Below are 13,708 nucleotides of genomic sequence, written 5' to 3'. Positions count from 1 at the left end.
AATGCTTCAAATGTTATATATCAATCACTCAGGTAGTGGATGTCTGTCTCTTTAAGACACTCACTGATTTATAACTAGAAGCCTGTATCCTTGGACACCTATTAATATTATGGTGCATGCACCTCCCAGTATCAATTAGGTGAACTTGTTTTTCATAGTAGGCAGCTCTGATTCAAACATAGAATCTATTTAGTATATGTCATCTGTCTCTCATTGTATCAGGCAGTTCTAAACTATATCGTAGTCACTCAGACACACTGTTTCCTTATATATTAGTCAGCTGTATATGGTGCTAATTCTCCCCTCCTTTTTATTTATATTTCATGTATTTAAACACCAAGTAGGATTGTGTTATTGTGCACAAAGATTCATTCAGTTGTCACTCTGTGTTTCATCTGATTTTTGCAATACTGTAGTCAACAGTTTCCCACATAGGGGTTAAGTATGCACCTCAATCTAATATCTATTAGACAGGGGCACAGTTCAGATCCGTTCCACCATATACTTTAAGCCTTTATAATTCAGGACTATTTAAGTGGTTACTGTTTCCTTCATGCATTCACTATGCGGTTATGAATAAAAAAAAGTGATCTACGATACAGAATATCTAAGTTTAGGCTGAATGTTATCGCAAAATGCGAACCACAGAGAGTTAAATTGGTTTATAACAGTGTGTTTATAACAGATATCTCATCCATGTGTACTAGATATCTGAATGTCATGGTGATATGATACAACTCAGAACAAACTGAATAAGAATACACATCTAAATAGACAAGTAGGTTTTAATACCCACTCACAAGGAACAACCCTAACCCCATAGGCAACAACCAACTTGCAGAAAATAATCTGCCTCAACTAAGACTTATCATGGCACATCGCAGAACTTCTAAAGCGGATAAACTAACCAGAGCCGCACCCACACACAGGCCCCAATCCTGTTAATACATTCTTTAAACAAATGGATAGAAAGAAAATTACAGACCCTCCTTCCACAGACTGTGAAGAAGCCATTCTAACAGAGAACACTGCTAATGCTGCACAAACCAGCCTTCTAGAACCTACACCAAAAAATGCTGATGGCCCTGTTACTCTGAAAGCGATAAAAGCTCTTATTTCACAGGTCAAATCATGCATAAAAGAAGAATGTGCCAACTTCGATAGAGACATTAATGAGCTTGGATATAGGGTTGAAGCCCTGGAGGATGAACGAGAAGAAATAGCTAAAGACATGACAGATATGTCACAAAAAATACTAATACAGAAAGAACAGATCAGATCTAGAACAAAAGTTAGACGACATAGAGAACAGAACTCGATGCAACAACCTTCGAATCAGATGGATACCTGAGAAGGTGCCAGGCAACGCAATTCATGACTACCTCCAAGAGATATGTCAATCCCTGGCAATAGCGATCTCTGTTGTTATTCAAGAAATCCCTCTGGAAAGAGCTCACCGCACACTTCGCCCTAAGCCTACAGAAAACCATCCTCCCAGAGATATTGTGGTGTTCTTTCAGAGCTTCAGGGATACATACTTAGGTGCAAAGATTAAATTCTTCCAAGACCTCTCCATCAAAACATTGCAGAGAAGAGACTTTAACATCCTAACTATGCATCTAAGATCCTTGAAGGTTCCCTATAGATGGGGCTTCCCTGTATCCATCCAAACTATCAAAAGTGGGAAATGAATCGAATGTACAGACACATCTGACACAGCTTCCTTCTGCACTGCACTGGGAATACCAGCTCCAGATGTTCCTACAATGTCATCTCAAGCTTCCAAATCGGTCGTTGCAGTTCGACCCAAACCTCAAAGAAGCACTTGGTCAGAAGTAGCTAGTAAACTCAGCAAAAAGAAACTTGCATCCGAAACCCACACCACATCAGATGTTACCTGAAATTCTGCTACTAAACAGAAAGACATTCTAACATTAATCACCATCTATGACTCTAGCAGGCCCATTTATCAAGCTCCGTACGGAGCTTGAAGGGCCGTGTTTCTGGCGAGTCTTCAGACTCGCCAGAAACACAAGTTATGAAGCAGCGGTCTAAAGACCGCTGCTTCATATCCCTGTCCGTCTGCTCTGAGCAGGTGAACAGGAATTGCCGGAAATCAACCCGATCGAATACGATCGGGTTAATTGACACCTTCCTGCTGGCGGACGATTGGCCGCGAATCAGCAGGGGGCGGCGTTGCACCAGCAGCTCTTGTGAGCTGCTGGTGCAATGTTAAATACGGAGAGCGTATTGCTCTCCGCATTTAGCGAGGTCTTGCGGACCTGATCCGCAGTGTCCGATCAGGTCCGCAAGCCCTTTGATAAATGGGCCCCATAGAGTTTGTGAGTTCTTTCAATCTTAACGTTAATAACCATTACCTATTATGATAATGAAGTATGTTTAATTATTCAGAGTTGCTTAACAGTGTTCATGCTGTCATTAATGTTGATTTGACATAGCAATACAGTTTCCAATTGTGCTCTCAGACACATGTTTGTAGTCTTTACAATGTTTAAATGTCAGGATTTCTGAGGTTTTTGTATTTTATTTATCTCATTCATTAAAGTATAAATACCCTTGTCCCCCTTTTTTCAATATACTTCAACCAGGTCACTAAACATCCTTGATGTACTATAACCTGTTTCCCCACCCAACTTTGTTACCATGCAATAATTCATATCCACCGGTGGTGGGTTTCAACATTCCGTATCTAGCCCCCTTCTCTACAGTAAAGTAGACTACTAAACCTAATTCTCTTCTTTCTCCTCACCTTCTTTAACTTTATTCTAACACTTCTTCGCTTCCCCCTCCCTTCCCTTTAGCCAACTTCAATCTTTATCTGGTACATACTAAACTTCTGCTTTGATAGAACTACACATATTACGGTTTTGCTCTCTGGTCATATCTGATCCCCATAGTAATACCTCCCATACATGAATACATGAGTAAACACGTAACACTTAAAACTTTTACAATAGCAACGCAAAATGTTAAAGGGTTCTTATCCCCAGAAAAGAGGTCAATTGCCTTCCATAACTTCTATAAAAAGCGAATTGACCTCCTTTTAACCTAAGAAATGCACTTTAGAAAAATCAATGAACCCAAACTGTCTACATATTACTATGACCAGCACTTTCTTAGCTCAGACCCAGATAAAAAAGAATGGTGAGGGTATCTCCATCAGAAAAGGCACCTCCTTTGAACTACTAAATAAATATTCTGACACTGACGATAGAGTTCTAATAATAGTGGGCTTACTATATGGTATACCCCTCACAATAGCTAATATATACACCCCCAACCGACCCACACCCACCTTTTCTTGTAAGGCACTTAACCAACTAATAGATAATGCTAAAGGCCCAACTATTATAGGAGGAGACTTTAACTTTCCACTCAACCCAGCAATAGATACATCCACAGGGAAATATTATATGGGAAATAGAAGAACAAAGGCTAACTGGCATGCTCTCCAAACCCTTCCACTATATGACACCTGGCAGATTACACATCCCACTTCTTGGGACTATACCTTCTCACATCCACAAAACTCGTACTCCTACCTTGACTAAATACTTTGCGACCCAACCACACTATCTAATGTAAAAGATTCTAAGATAACACATACGGTATGGTCAGACCACAGCACAGTGATTAACACTTTCACTTGGTCCTCTATACCACTTAGCCGTGCAAGCTGGAGGCTCAATTATCTCTTATTTTAATAATCCCCTAGACACTTCTAACTCCAACAATTGGGAAGCATACAAATGCTATATATGGGGGGAACTCATCAAACACACGAAGAGACAACGTCAACAAAGAACTTCACTATATAATACTCTTACCTCTAAACTTATGCAATCTGAACTGGAACATAAAATTAATCCGACTTCTCGTCAACAGCAGGAGAGAGACACTTTAAATAATTATATAATTAAAAATGCACATTTGCGCTCCCTCACTATGAAAGCAAAGTTTTTTGAAAGCAACAAAATGGGTCGCATGCTTGCTAGATCCCTCAAAAAAAGAAATACAAAACATTTATTAAAAACATTAAAAGCCATACGGAACGCACCTCTTCACCTCTTAGTAGAGCCATACTACAGGACATCAATATACAATTTAGAATCGTGCAATACCAATTCTAAAACAAATCTGATTACAGATTATCTAGTGAAAAAGAAGCGGTCTTGCTTAGAATAAAAGTTCCTTTATTAAACATCAACAACAGTCAGAGATTTGTGAACCTTGGGAAACAGGTGGATCTAATACCCAGGGATGCTCTCCTCCTTGATAAACCCAAGGACAGGGACAATACATTCAAAGGGTTTTATTTTGTCACTACCTACGGTGCCCAATACTCCAAAATTTGTGGAATAATTAAACAACATTTTCCCCTATTGGCAGCGGACGATAAATTGACTGACTTAGTACGTCAGGGTGTAAGATGCTCTTGTAAGAAATGTCCAACTTTGGCATCTCTCCTTTCTCCTACGCAACTTAAACAGCAAACTAGACCACAAAGTTCTTGGCTTAGACATTTAGGTATGTTTCGCTGTGGTCACAGAAAATGTAAACCCTGTGACTATGTACAAGTCAGCGATACCTTTACATCTACTGCCAATGGTCTAACTTATCCCCTTAAGACCTGCTTAAATTGTACCTGTACTAATGTTATCTACCTTTTTACATGTACTCTATGCAAAATACAATATGTAGGTCTTACATCTAGAGATATCAATTCATGTATTTGAGACTATACTGTATGTCCACTTTGTCTAGGGGGAAATCTACCCCCCAAGTACAACATTTTGCCAGCTCACATAATTGTGAATTACATACATTCAGATGGACAGCCATTGAGAAGGTTATGGTACCTAAGAGAGGAGGCGACATTAACACCCTCCTAGCTAAACGTGAGCTGTTCTGGATCTTCACTTTGAGGACCAGAACAACCCATGGTTTAAATTCTAAATACGACCTCATCAATTTTTGGGAGTAGTAGTATGTACCCCCTTATGCTTTTCATGGTTTTATACTTGGTTCCCATTTTACATAACCCTATATTCATTTCTCTCCTTTGTTCCCTATGACTTTTTCCCTTCTCCCATATACTCAGGTATCATTTTGATGACTGTCTATATTGGATTTCCCTTACTCTTTGTACAGGTAGTCTTTGTACAGGCAGTATTTATGTATTCTATATTTGGCATTTATTTTGTGCACCTTCTGGACGGGCAGTCCATATGATATGTACAATGAATTATATTATATCATTAAATTAATCTATATAAATAGATCCATTATGCTAGATTATTGTACACATATTGTTCCTCACCATTTCAATGATGGACAGTATGGTATTTAGTGACTTGTATCTTCTCATACTCCTTTATTATTCTTACTCTAATTTATAGCATTTACTCTTTGTTACCTACTTTCCACGAGCACATCTTTGCTATTACTATATTGTCCTTTTTTACAGTACATCATTATATTAACATTTTTATATCATATAACATGTACTATAGCACTATCTATATTGTTTCATTTTATATATAGATATATATATATCGCACTTTGTACTTTTTTATATTTATGACAGTGTGTTTAATATGGTATTTTTCCATTTCTTTTATATATATATATCTTGTATTGCTTCATTAAATATTTCATATAGTTTTTGTGCTCCTGTTATGTGTTTTATGTATGTATCTACTTGTGTTCTCATCTGCTCATGCAGCATATTGGGTTAATCTCTTTCTTTGCACAGCATCTGAGGGTGTTTTAATCAATTAGTTTTAACCAACTAGAATGAGCCTTACCCCTTATATTCACCTGTAAGGTGGAGCACTACAGGTTATGTTTACGGCCCACGTCCAAAAATGTCAACCGTCTAGTGCTCTCACCCTCTGTTTGCATTCTGAACCTGCATGGATTTTTAATCTTGATGTTTAATAAAATAAATTTTATTCTAAGCAAGACCGCTTCTTTTTCAATGTGATTACCACCAGCTGCTTGGTTCTTGCTGTATTACTCTTGCTGTGAGCACTTGTACTGGGTGAAGAAAGACTCCACCCCACCCCTCTTCTTATGCCAACACGCCTATTCTGATGTTATCTCCTTACAGCTCAGTGCCGTACACTGATTTACAGACAGAGGCTCTAATCGAATGGGCAGAAGGGGAAATTTTGTGCTGAGTAAGTTCTCAGCCCCGTAAGGCATACGGATCCCTGGATGCTTTGCACAGCTTCTGAGGGTATTTTAACCAATTAGTTTTAACCAATTAGAATGGTTTAGAATAGAGCTTCCTCTGATGGCCAACTAGAGCTGCATGATAGGAGAAGTGACACCTTACTGGCTATCCTGATATGGATGCGCTGAGATTTTGGACTTTCCAGGGGTGAGTAGGCTATAGTAAGACCTGGATACCTAAATAAGTGTATGTGCAGTTTTGCATTCTAACGGGTACTCACACTTTCTACTGTTTTTCATTGTGTCTGCTGTGGGATATTTCATCTTTCTTTCACTATATAGATTATCTAGCCCATATTAACCTCCCATTCCTTACAGCAGAAGACTCCTCCACCTTAGAGCAACCATTCCATATACAATAAATTCTAACGGCTATAAAATCCCTCCCACCCGGGAAAGCCCCAGGCCCAGATGGCTTCACCCCCAAATTCTACCATCTACTTAAAACACAATTAAGCCTACAACTCTTTACTCTATTCTAATTGATAGACCAGACTGGCTATCTCTCCCAACACCTCTTGGGGGCTACCATATCGGTGATCCCTAAACCAGGGAAATGCCCTGATCAAGTAGGTAACTATAGGCCAATATCCCTATTGAACATAGATGTAAAACTATATGCTAAGATTCTAGCCACTCGTATAAATAAAGTCCTACCCTATCTGATCCATACTGACCAGGTGGGCTTTATCCCCGGCATAGAAGCCAAAGACAATTCCATTTGTGTACTTCAAACTCTACATTACTCCAATAATAGCAACACCCCAATTATTTTGCTCTAAGGATGCTGAGAAGGCTTCGACAGGATGGACTGGGAGTTCAAGTGGTCCACCTTGTCAAAATTCGGGTTCTCTACCAAATTAATTACAAGAATAAAGTTAGTTATACACTAACCCTACTGCTGTAATCCGCGCTAATGACTCAACTTCTGACAAATTTTCCATTAAAAACAGTACCCGACAGGGTTGCCTCCTATCACCCCTCCTATTTGCCCTTATGGTTGAGACTTTTGCTACACATATCTGATGTAATCCAAACATCAAAGGACTGTAATTTTGCCCCATAGATCAAAAAAGCCTACTGTACGCAGATGACATCATCTTCACCATAGGCTCCCCAAGCACATCCATCCCCACTCTCCTAAAAGAACTTGATACATATAAAATGATCTCTAACTTTTCCATCAACATGGACAAATCATCCCTCCAACCCATTAACCTGATGACAGAAAAAAACACATATATAACTTCAAACACCCTATTCTCAATCTCCAACTCTATATGCTATCTAGGCATCAATATTACACCAGACATAACACAGCTATTCAGTTTAAATTATCTTCCATTGCAAACTGATACCCAGAAGCTTTTAGAATCATGGCATAAACAGGGCCATTTATCGTGGATCGGTTGTGTAAATGCTGTAAAATGACAATCCTCCCAAAATACCTTTTATCTATTTCAAGTACTCCAACTTGATCTACCCTCTTACTATTTGACATCACAACAGAAACAAATAGAAACATTTAAATGGTCATACCATCAACAAAGAGTAGCAAAACAGACCTTATACCTAAACAGGGAAGATAGCGTCCTAGGAATTCCCAACCTGACTACTTTAGGGCTACCCATCTAGCACGTATTGCTGCATTGAATCATAACAACCCTTTTAACCCATGGGTCCAACTAGAAGCAGCGCTCTCCAATCTTCCTTGTTTGGGTGAGATGTGTTGGATCCCTAAAAGATACAGATTAATAACATGCACCACCAACTACTATGTAGCAAGCACACTCCAAAACATTGGACAAAACCATCCAATTAAATTACACAATCTCATGCCAAAAATCTCCTCTCACCCCACTCTGGGGACACCCATTGTTCCTCCAGCCCGAATTGACACAAACTATCTCCATAACCGATCAATTACAACGACTACCAATATCTTCACTGTTTAAAGACGGACATTTCAGAATGCAAAATGACTTACAACATATAGGAACATCTTTTCACAAATGGTTTGTATATCTTCAAATTTGTCACACAATTCAAATAAATCCACATAAGCTAAATTTTGTTAGACCTAACACATCATTTGAATCCTTATGTATTAATTTATAGTATGCTTAGAGGCTGCTTCCCAACACATAAACCCCTATACATAACTAAGTGGGAAAAAGAAATGCAAGAAACGTTTAAAGAAGAACAATGGAGCAAATTCTTTAAATTGACTAAGAAAGCCTCAATCTCACCAATCATTGTAGATCTTAACGACAAAATCCTATCAAGATGGTACCTCACACCCCACTGACTCCACAGTATTTTCACTGGGGCCTCCTCACTGTGTTGGAGACATTGCGGTGAAATAGGCACTCTGCCAAATCTGGTGGCATTGCCCTCAGATAAAAACATTTTGGGAAAACATCACCTTAAAGGGTACATGAAACCCAAAAAAAATCTTTTGTAATTCAGATAGAGAATATAATTTTTAACAATTTTCTAATTTACTTATATTATCTAATTTGTTTCATTCTCTTGGTATGCTTTGTTGAAGGAGTAGCAATGCACTTATGGTTTCTAACTAAATACATGGGTGAGCCAATGACAATCAGTATAAATATACAGTCACCAATCAGCTGCAAGAGCCTAGGTTCTCTGCTGCTTCTGAATTTGCCTAGATAAACCTTTCAGCAAAGGATAACAAGAGAAGGAACCAAATTAAATAATAAAAGTAAATTGGAAAGTTGTGTAAAATTGTATTCTTTATCTGAATCATGGAAGAAAATTTTGGGGTTTCATGTCCCTTTAAACATTAACTCAATATTAGGCAGAACACTCGAACTTCGCCCTTCCATAATACTCCTCAATGACCTCCCCCAAATCCCCTGTCTGTATCATAGGAAATTGTTACAATGTATGATAAATTGCGCCAAGAGATTTAATACCTAGATTTAGGAAAAAAGCGACAACACCCACCTTACAAATGTGGCTAAAGGAAGGGATCATGTTCTCTCTTTGGAAAAACTCCACTACTGCTTTCAAGGTAAAGCTGATTTTATCTTAGACCTCATATTTATATGGGACCAGAAAACAACAATATAACCTAAAGTACCTGTGACACAAAACCTTCTTCTCATCTCCCCCCCCTCCCCCCTCCTCCCCTTCTTTAACTTATTTCCTCTCCTACTTTTCCCCCTCTTTTGAAATATCCTTCATTTCTTTACGGTCACGCGGCTACGCTGATTATAGTGCCTCTAATTTATGTTATCAACAGTGACTGTAATTTGTATTTATATTTTACTTTATTCCACAAATGTTATGTGCTAATGTTATTCCTGTTGTGTTCATTTTTTAAAAAATCAATAAAAAACAATTTAATTAAAAAAATAACTGTTTGCTGTTTGTAATTTATTTTCATTATTAAATTGTACACAGCCTTTTAAATGACCTGAGGCTCCTGCTCCTACTTAGCATATGCAGGAGTTCACATTATATAAAAATATGAGGCTGTTATTGGCTGATAGCTGTCACATGTACAGGTGCAGAACTACATTTATCAGAAAACAATTTACTATGACTTTAAAAAGAGAAGTAGGTTTTATTGCATTGTATTTTTATTATGCATTTGTTGATTTTGTAATTCTATATGTTATGGTCCTTTTAAATGGACTGAATTTGCCCAAAGAACATATCTCATTATATTATCACTCCTTGTAAACAAAACATCTTTCTTTTCTTAACTCTATCCAAGATAACAATTTAAATGAACATTTTAGTGCCTATCTTGCCGTGTGATTTAAGACAACTCCGTATTGACCAAGAGAAGTTAAAGGACTGGGGGTGGAGCACATGACAAAATATCTGACAGTGAGAATTAGTAGGAAATACAATACCAATACTGCAGTATCCAATTTAACTTATATTTAAACAACTGATTTTAAACATTTTTTTCAGGAGAAAATATTGTTTCATATAAATGATAGAAAATAAAGATTATAATATATTTGTAAAGTTGTGATATGGCCCCACATAAATAGATTTTCTACCATTATGTTGTATAGATCTGGGAAGATTCATATTTAAGGGTAATTATAAGACCCACAGAGCTAACTGTACTAAATGCTTGTGCTGAATCAATAGCACATGTGTAATTACCTAAACAGCTGATCTGTTTCACATGTATTGTAATGTGTGCCTTTAATTATACCATACGTACAGTTAATCAAAACCATTATTTATTATTATCTGTCTAAACCATTTAATACTCTTTTTACAGACACGGCCAGAGCACTGAGAGATATCAGGTATTGATGTAACTGGAGTGAATAAGGGAACCTTCTTCCTGAGCACAGACATTGGAGCCTGTTATCAGCATGAACTCATATGTGTTAGGTGAGTTAAATAGATATTATATTGACTTTAATTACTGGGAAAATAGATCACTCATTAAACAAATATAAATTATTATATTTATATCTTCATCTTTTAAGTACATTTGTGTCAGTGACCGTTATAAAGAAGGAGCAACCCCCATTGAGCTGAGGAGGATGGTAAAAAATACTACTCCCCCCTCTGTCCTTTTAGACAGACCATGTCCAACAACTGCCTAACTTCACCCCCTGACCTGGTTCATTACTCAGAACACCTGCAACTACACCTTCCCCTGCCCTGACCTTGCTCATGGAACATACATAACTGCACTTATGCCTACATTGTCCCCATGTGTGTAACACCCACAACTCAGTCATTTAGTTTACTATGATGTAGTAATGTTTACATTCTATGTCATCCTTTTTTAATTTGTGATTTACAGGTAAATACATTTAATAATACAAAACGGAAGGCATTTTTGAGTATAAAAAAATGTTTTTTTTATTGAGATGGATTATATTATAATGAATAAACAGTCTTATTTTTCTTTATTCCATTTCTTTTTATGTAGACAAACACTTGAAAAGTTCATATCCACCCTTCACTACAGGAAGCATCAGAATGATACCGCAAACTCCAAAAATCTTAGACACCAATCACTATTCACAAACATTGGGGATATCACAAAAGATATTAACAGACAATGGTGAATTGGCAGTAACTGGGCAGCAATCATTATGTACAGAGAGTAATTTAGTCATCAAACAAGAGTACAACATTTATGCCTTATCTAGTGAAATGATTATCCCAGAGGATAAACCACACACATTTACTGGGTTTTCCAAACATATTAAAGAAGGGAAAAGTCTTCAGTCTAACCAAATGATTCATACAGAGGAGAAACCTTTCAAATCTACAGAATATGAGAAAAGCTTTAGTTGGAAGTCTCAGCTACTAGAACACCACAACATTCACACAGGTGAGAAACCACACACATGTACTCAGTGTGGCAAATATTTTACACAAATGGGTAATCTGACAACTCATAAAAAGATTCACACAGGGGAAAAGCCTTTCACATGTACACATTGTGGAAAATGTTTTACACAAAAGAGTAATCTGAAAAAACATGAAAGTATTCACACAGGAGAAAAGCCGATCAAATGTACAGAGTGTGGAAAAAGTTTTATACAAAAGAGTGAACTAAAAGTTCATGAAAGGATTCACACAGGAGAAAAGCCTTTCACATGTACAGAGTGTGGAAAAAGTTTTACAGAAAAAAGTAATCTGAAAATGCATGAAAGGATTCACACAGGAGAAAAGCCGTTCACATGTACAGAGTGTGGAAAAAGTTTTACAATAAAAAGTAGTCTGAAAAGTCATGAAAGGATTCACACAGGAGAAAAGCCTTTCACATGTACAGAGTGTGGAAAAAGTTTTATACAAAAGAGTGAACTAAAAGTTCATGAAAGGATTCACACAGGAGAAAAACCTTTCACATGTACAGAGTGTGGGAAATGTTTTACACATAAGAGTCATCTGAAAAGACATGAAAGGATTCACACAGGGGAAAAGCCATTCACATGTACAGAGTGTGGAAAAAGTTTTACACATAAGAGTGAGCTGAAAACTCATGAAAGGTTTCACACAGGAGAAAAGCCTTTCACATGTACAGAGTGTGGAAAAGGTTTTACACAAAAGAGTGAGCTGAAAACTCATGAAAGGTTTCACACAGGAGAAAAGCCTTTCACATGTACAGAGTGTGGAAAAGGTTTTACAGAGAAGAGTAGTCTGAAAAAGCATGAAAGGATTCACACAGGAGAAAAGCCGTTCATATGTACAAAGTGTGGAAAAAGTTGTATACATAAGAGTGAACTGAAAATTCATGAAAGGATTCACACAGGGGAAAAGCCTTTCACATGTACAGAGTGTGGAAAAAGTTTTACACTAAAGAGTAATCTGAAAAGTCATGAAAGGATTCACACAGGAGAAAAGCCTTTCACATGTACAGAGTGTGGAAAATGTTTTACACAAATAAATCATCTGAAAAAGCATGAAAGGATTCACACAGGAGAAAAGCCTTTCACTTGTACAGAGTGTGGAAAAAGATTTACACGAATGCATCATCTGAAAAAGCATGAAAGGAGTCACACAGGAGAAAAGCCGTTCACATGTACAGATTGTGGAAAATGTTTTACACAAATAAATCATCTGAAAAAGCATGAAACTAGTCACACAGGAGAAAAGCCTTTCACATGTACAGTGTGGGAAATGTTTTACACATAAGAGTTATCTTAAAAGTCATGAAAGGATTTACAAGGGAAGAAACCTTTCACATGTTTGGAAAGTAGAAAAAAGGTTTTTTTTTGTTTGTTTTTTTAAAAACAAGCTTTATTAAATGTTCCATTCAGTTATACAGAGTACAAGTAAATTTTTATGTATTCAGGACTATAAAGCAGAATCATGTACATGACAATGTTACTGTCCAATCTATAATTAGAACGATTGAGAGATCAGTAGAGCTGCAATATCCAAGATTGTCTTAAATCGTTCCTTTGGTAACCGGCTTAAAATTTTAACAATTTTTCAAATATTATTATGCAAACTTATAGAAACATAACAGTTATCATTTTTTTTCTTTCTTAAGTATAGAGGCGTACCAGGGACAGATTAGACAGGGGAAGAAGAGAATAAGAACAAAAAGGAGGGGGAAGAAGAAGAAAGAAAAAAAAAGGGGGGGAAGGTTTTTATTTAAATCAGGTATCACAAAACACCAAATATTTACACACAAATATACTTTATATATTTTACAGTGAGCAAACTTTTTTACAATTATCCTAAAGAGGACAAACTCTCTTAATAGAAGCATCAAAAAGGATCCTATTGTAAATAATACTTTCTTAATCCCAGTTATAAAAGCCCCAGATTGGAAGTGCTCTCCTGCTGTCCTTTGTTTTTCTATATATGTCACGTGCACCTCAGTTTCTCTGATATCAATGTGATAGAATACAAACACCACACAGGAATATACAGATCTGTCCTCATACTGACCAGTTTACACAACCATTCACCACCAAAGCAC

General features: G+C 37.1%; 1 protein-coding gene across 1 annotated transcript in view; it reads left to right on the top strand.

Annotated features, from left to right (window-relative positions):
- Positions 1-13,040, top strand: part of LOC128661265 (uncharacterized) — a 744,180-nt gene extending 731,140 nt beyond the window's left edge. The window contains exon 17 of the mRNA XM_053715539.1: positions 11,572-13,040. Coding sequence (XP_053571514.1) covers positions 11,572-12,912 — 1,341 coding nt within the window. The 3' untranslated portion in view covers positions 12,913-13,040. The remainder of the gene's footprint in view (positions 1-11,571) is intronic.
- The last annotated feature ends 668 nt before the right edge of the window (positions 13,041-13,708 follow it).

The sequence above is a fragment of the Bombina bombina genome, chromosome 5 (assembly GCF_027579735.1).
Source record: "Bombina bombina isolate aBomBom1 chromosome 5, aBomBom1.pri, whole genome shotgun sequence".
Taxonomy (NCBI): domain Eukaryota; kingdom Metazoa; phylum Chordata; class Amphibia; order Anura; family Bombinatoridae; genus Bombina; species Bombina bombina.
The sequence above is the reverse complement of the archived record's forward strand: the minus strand, read 5'-3'. Positions and strand labels throughout refer to the sequence as shown.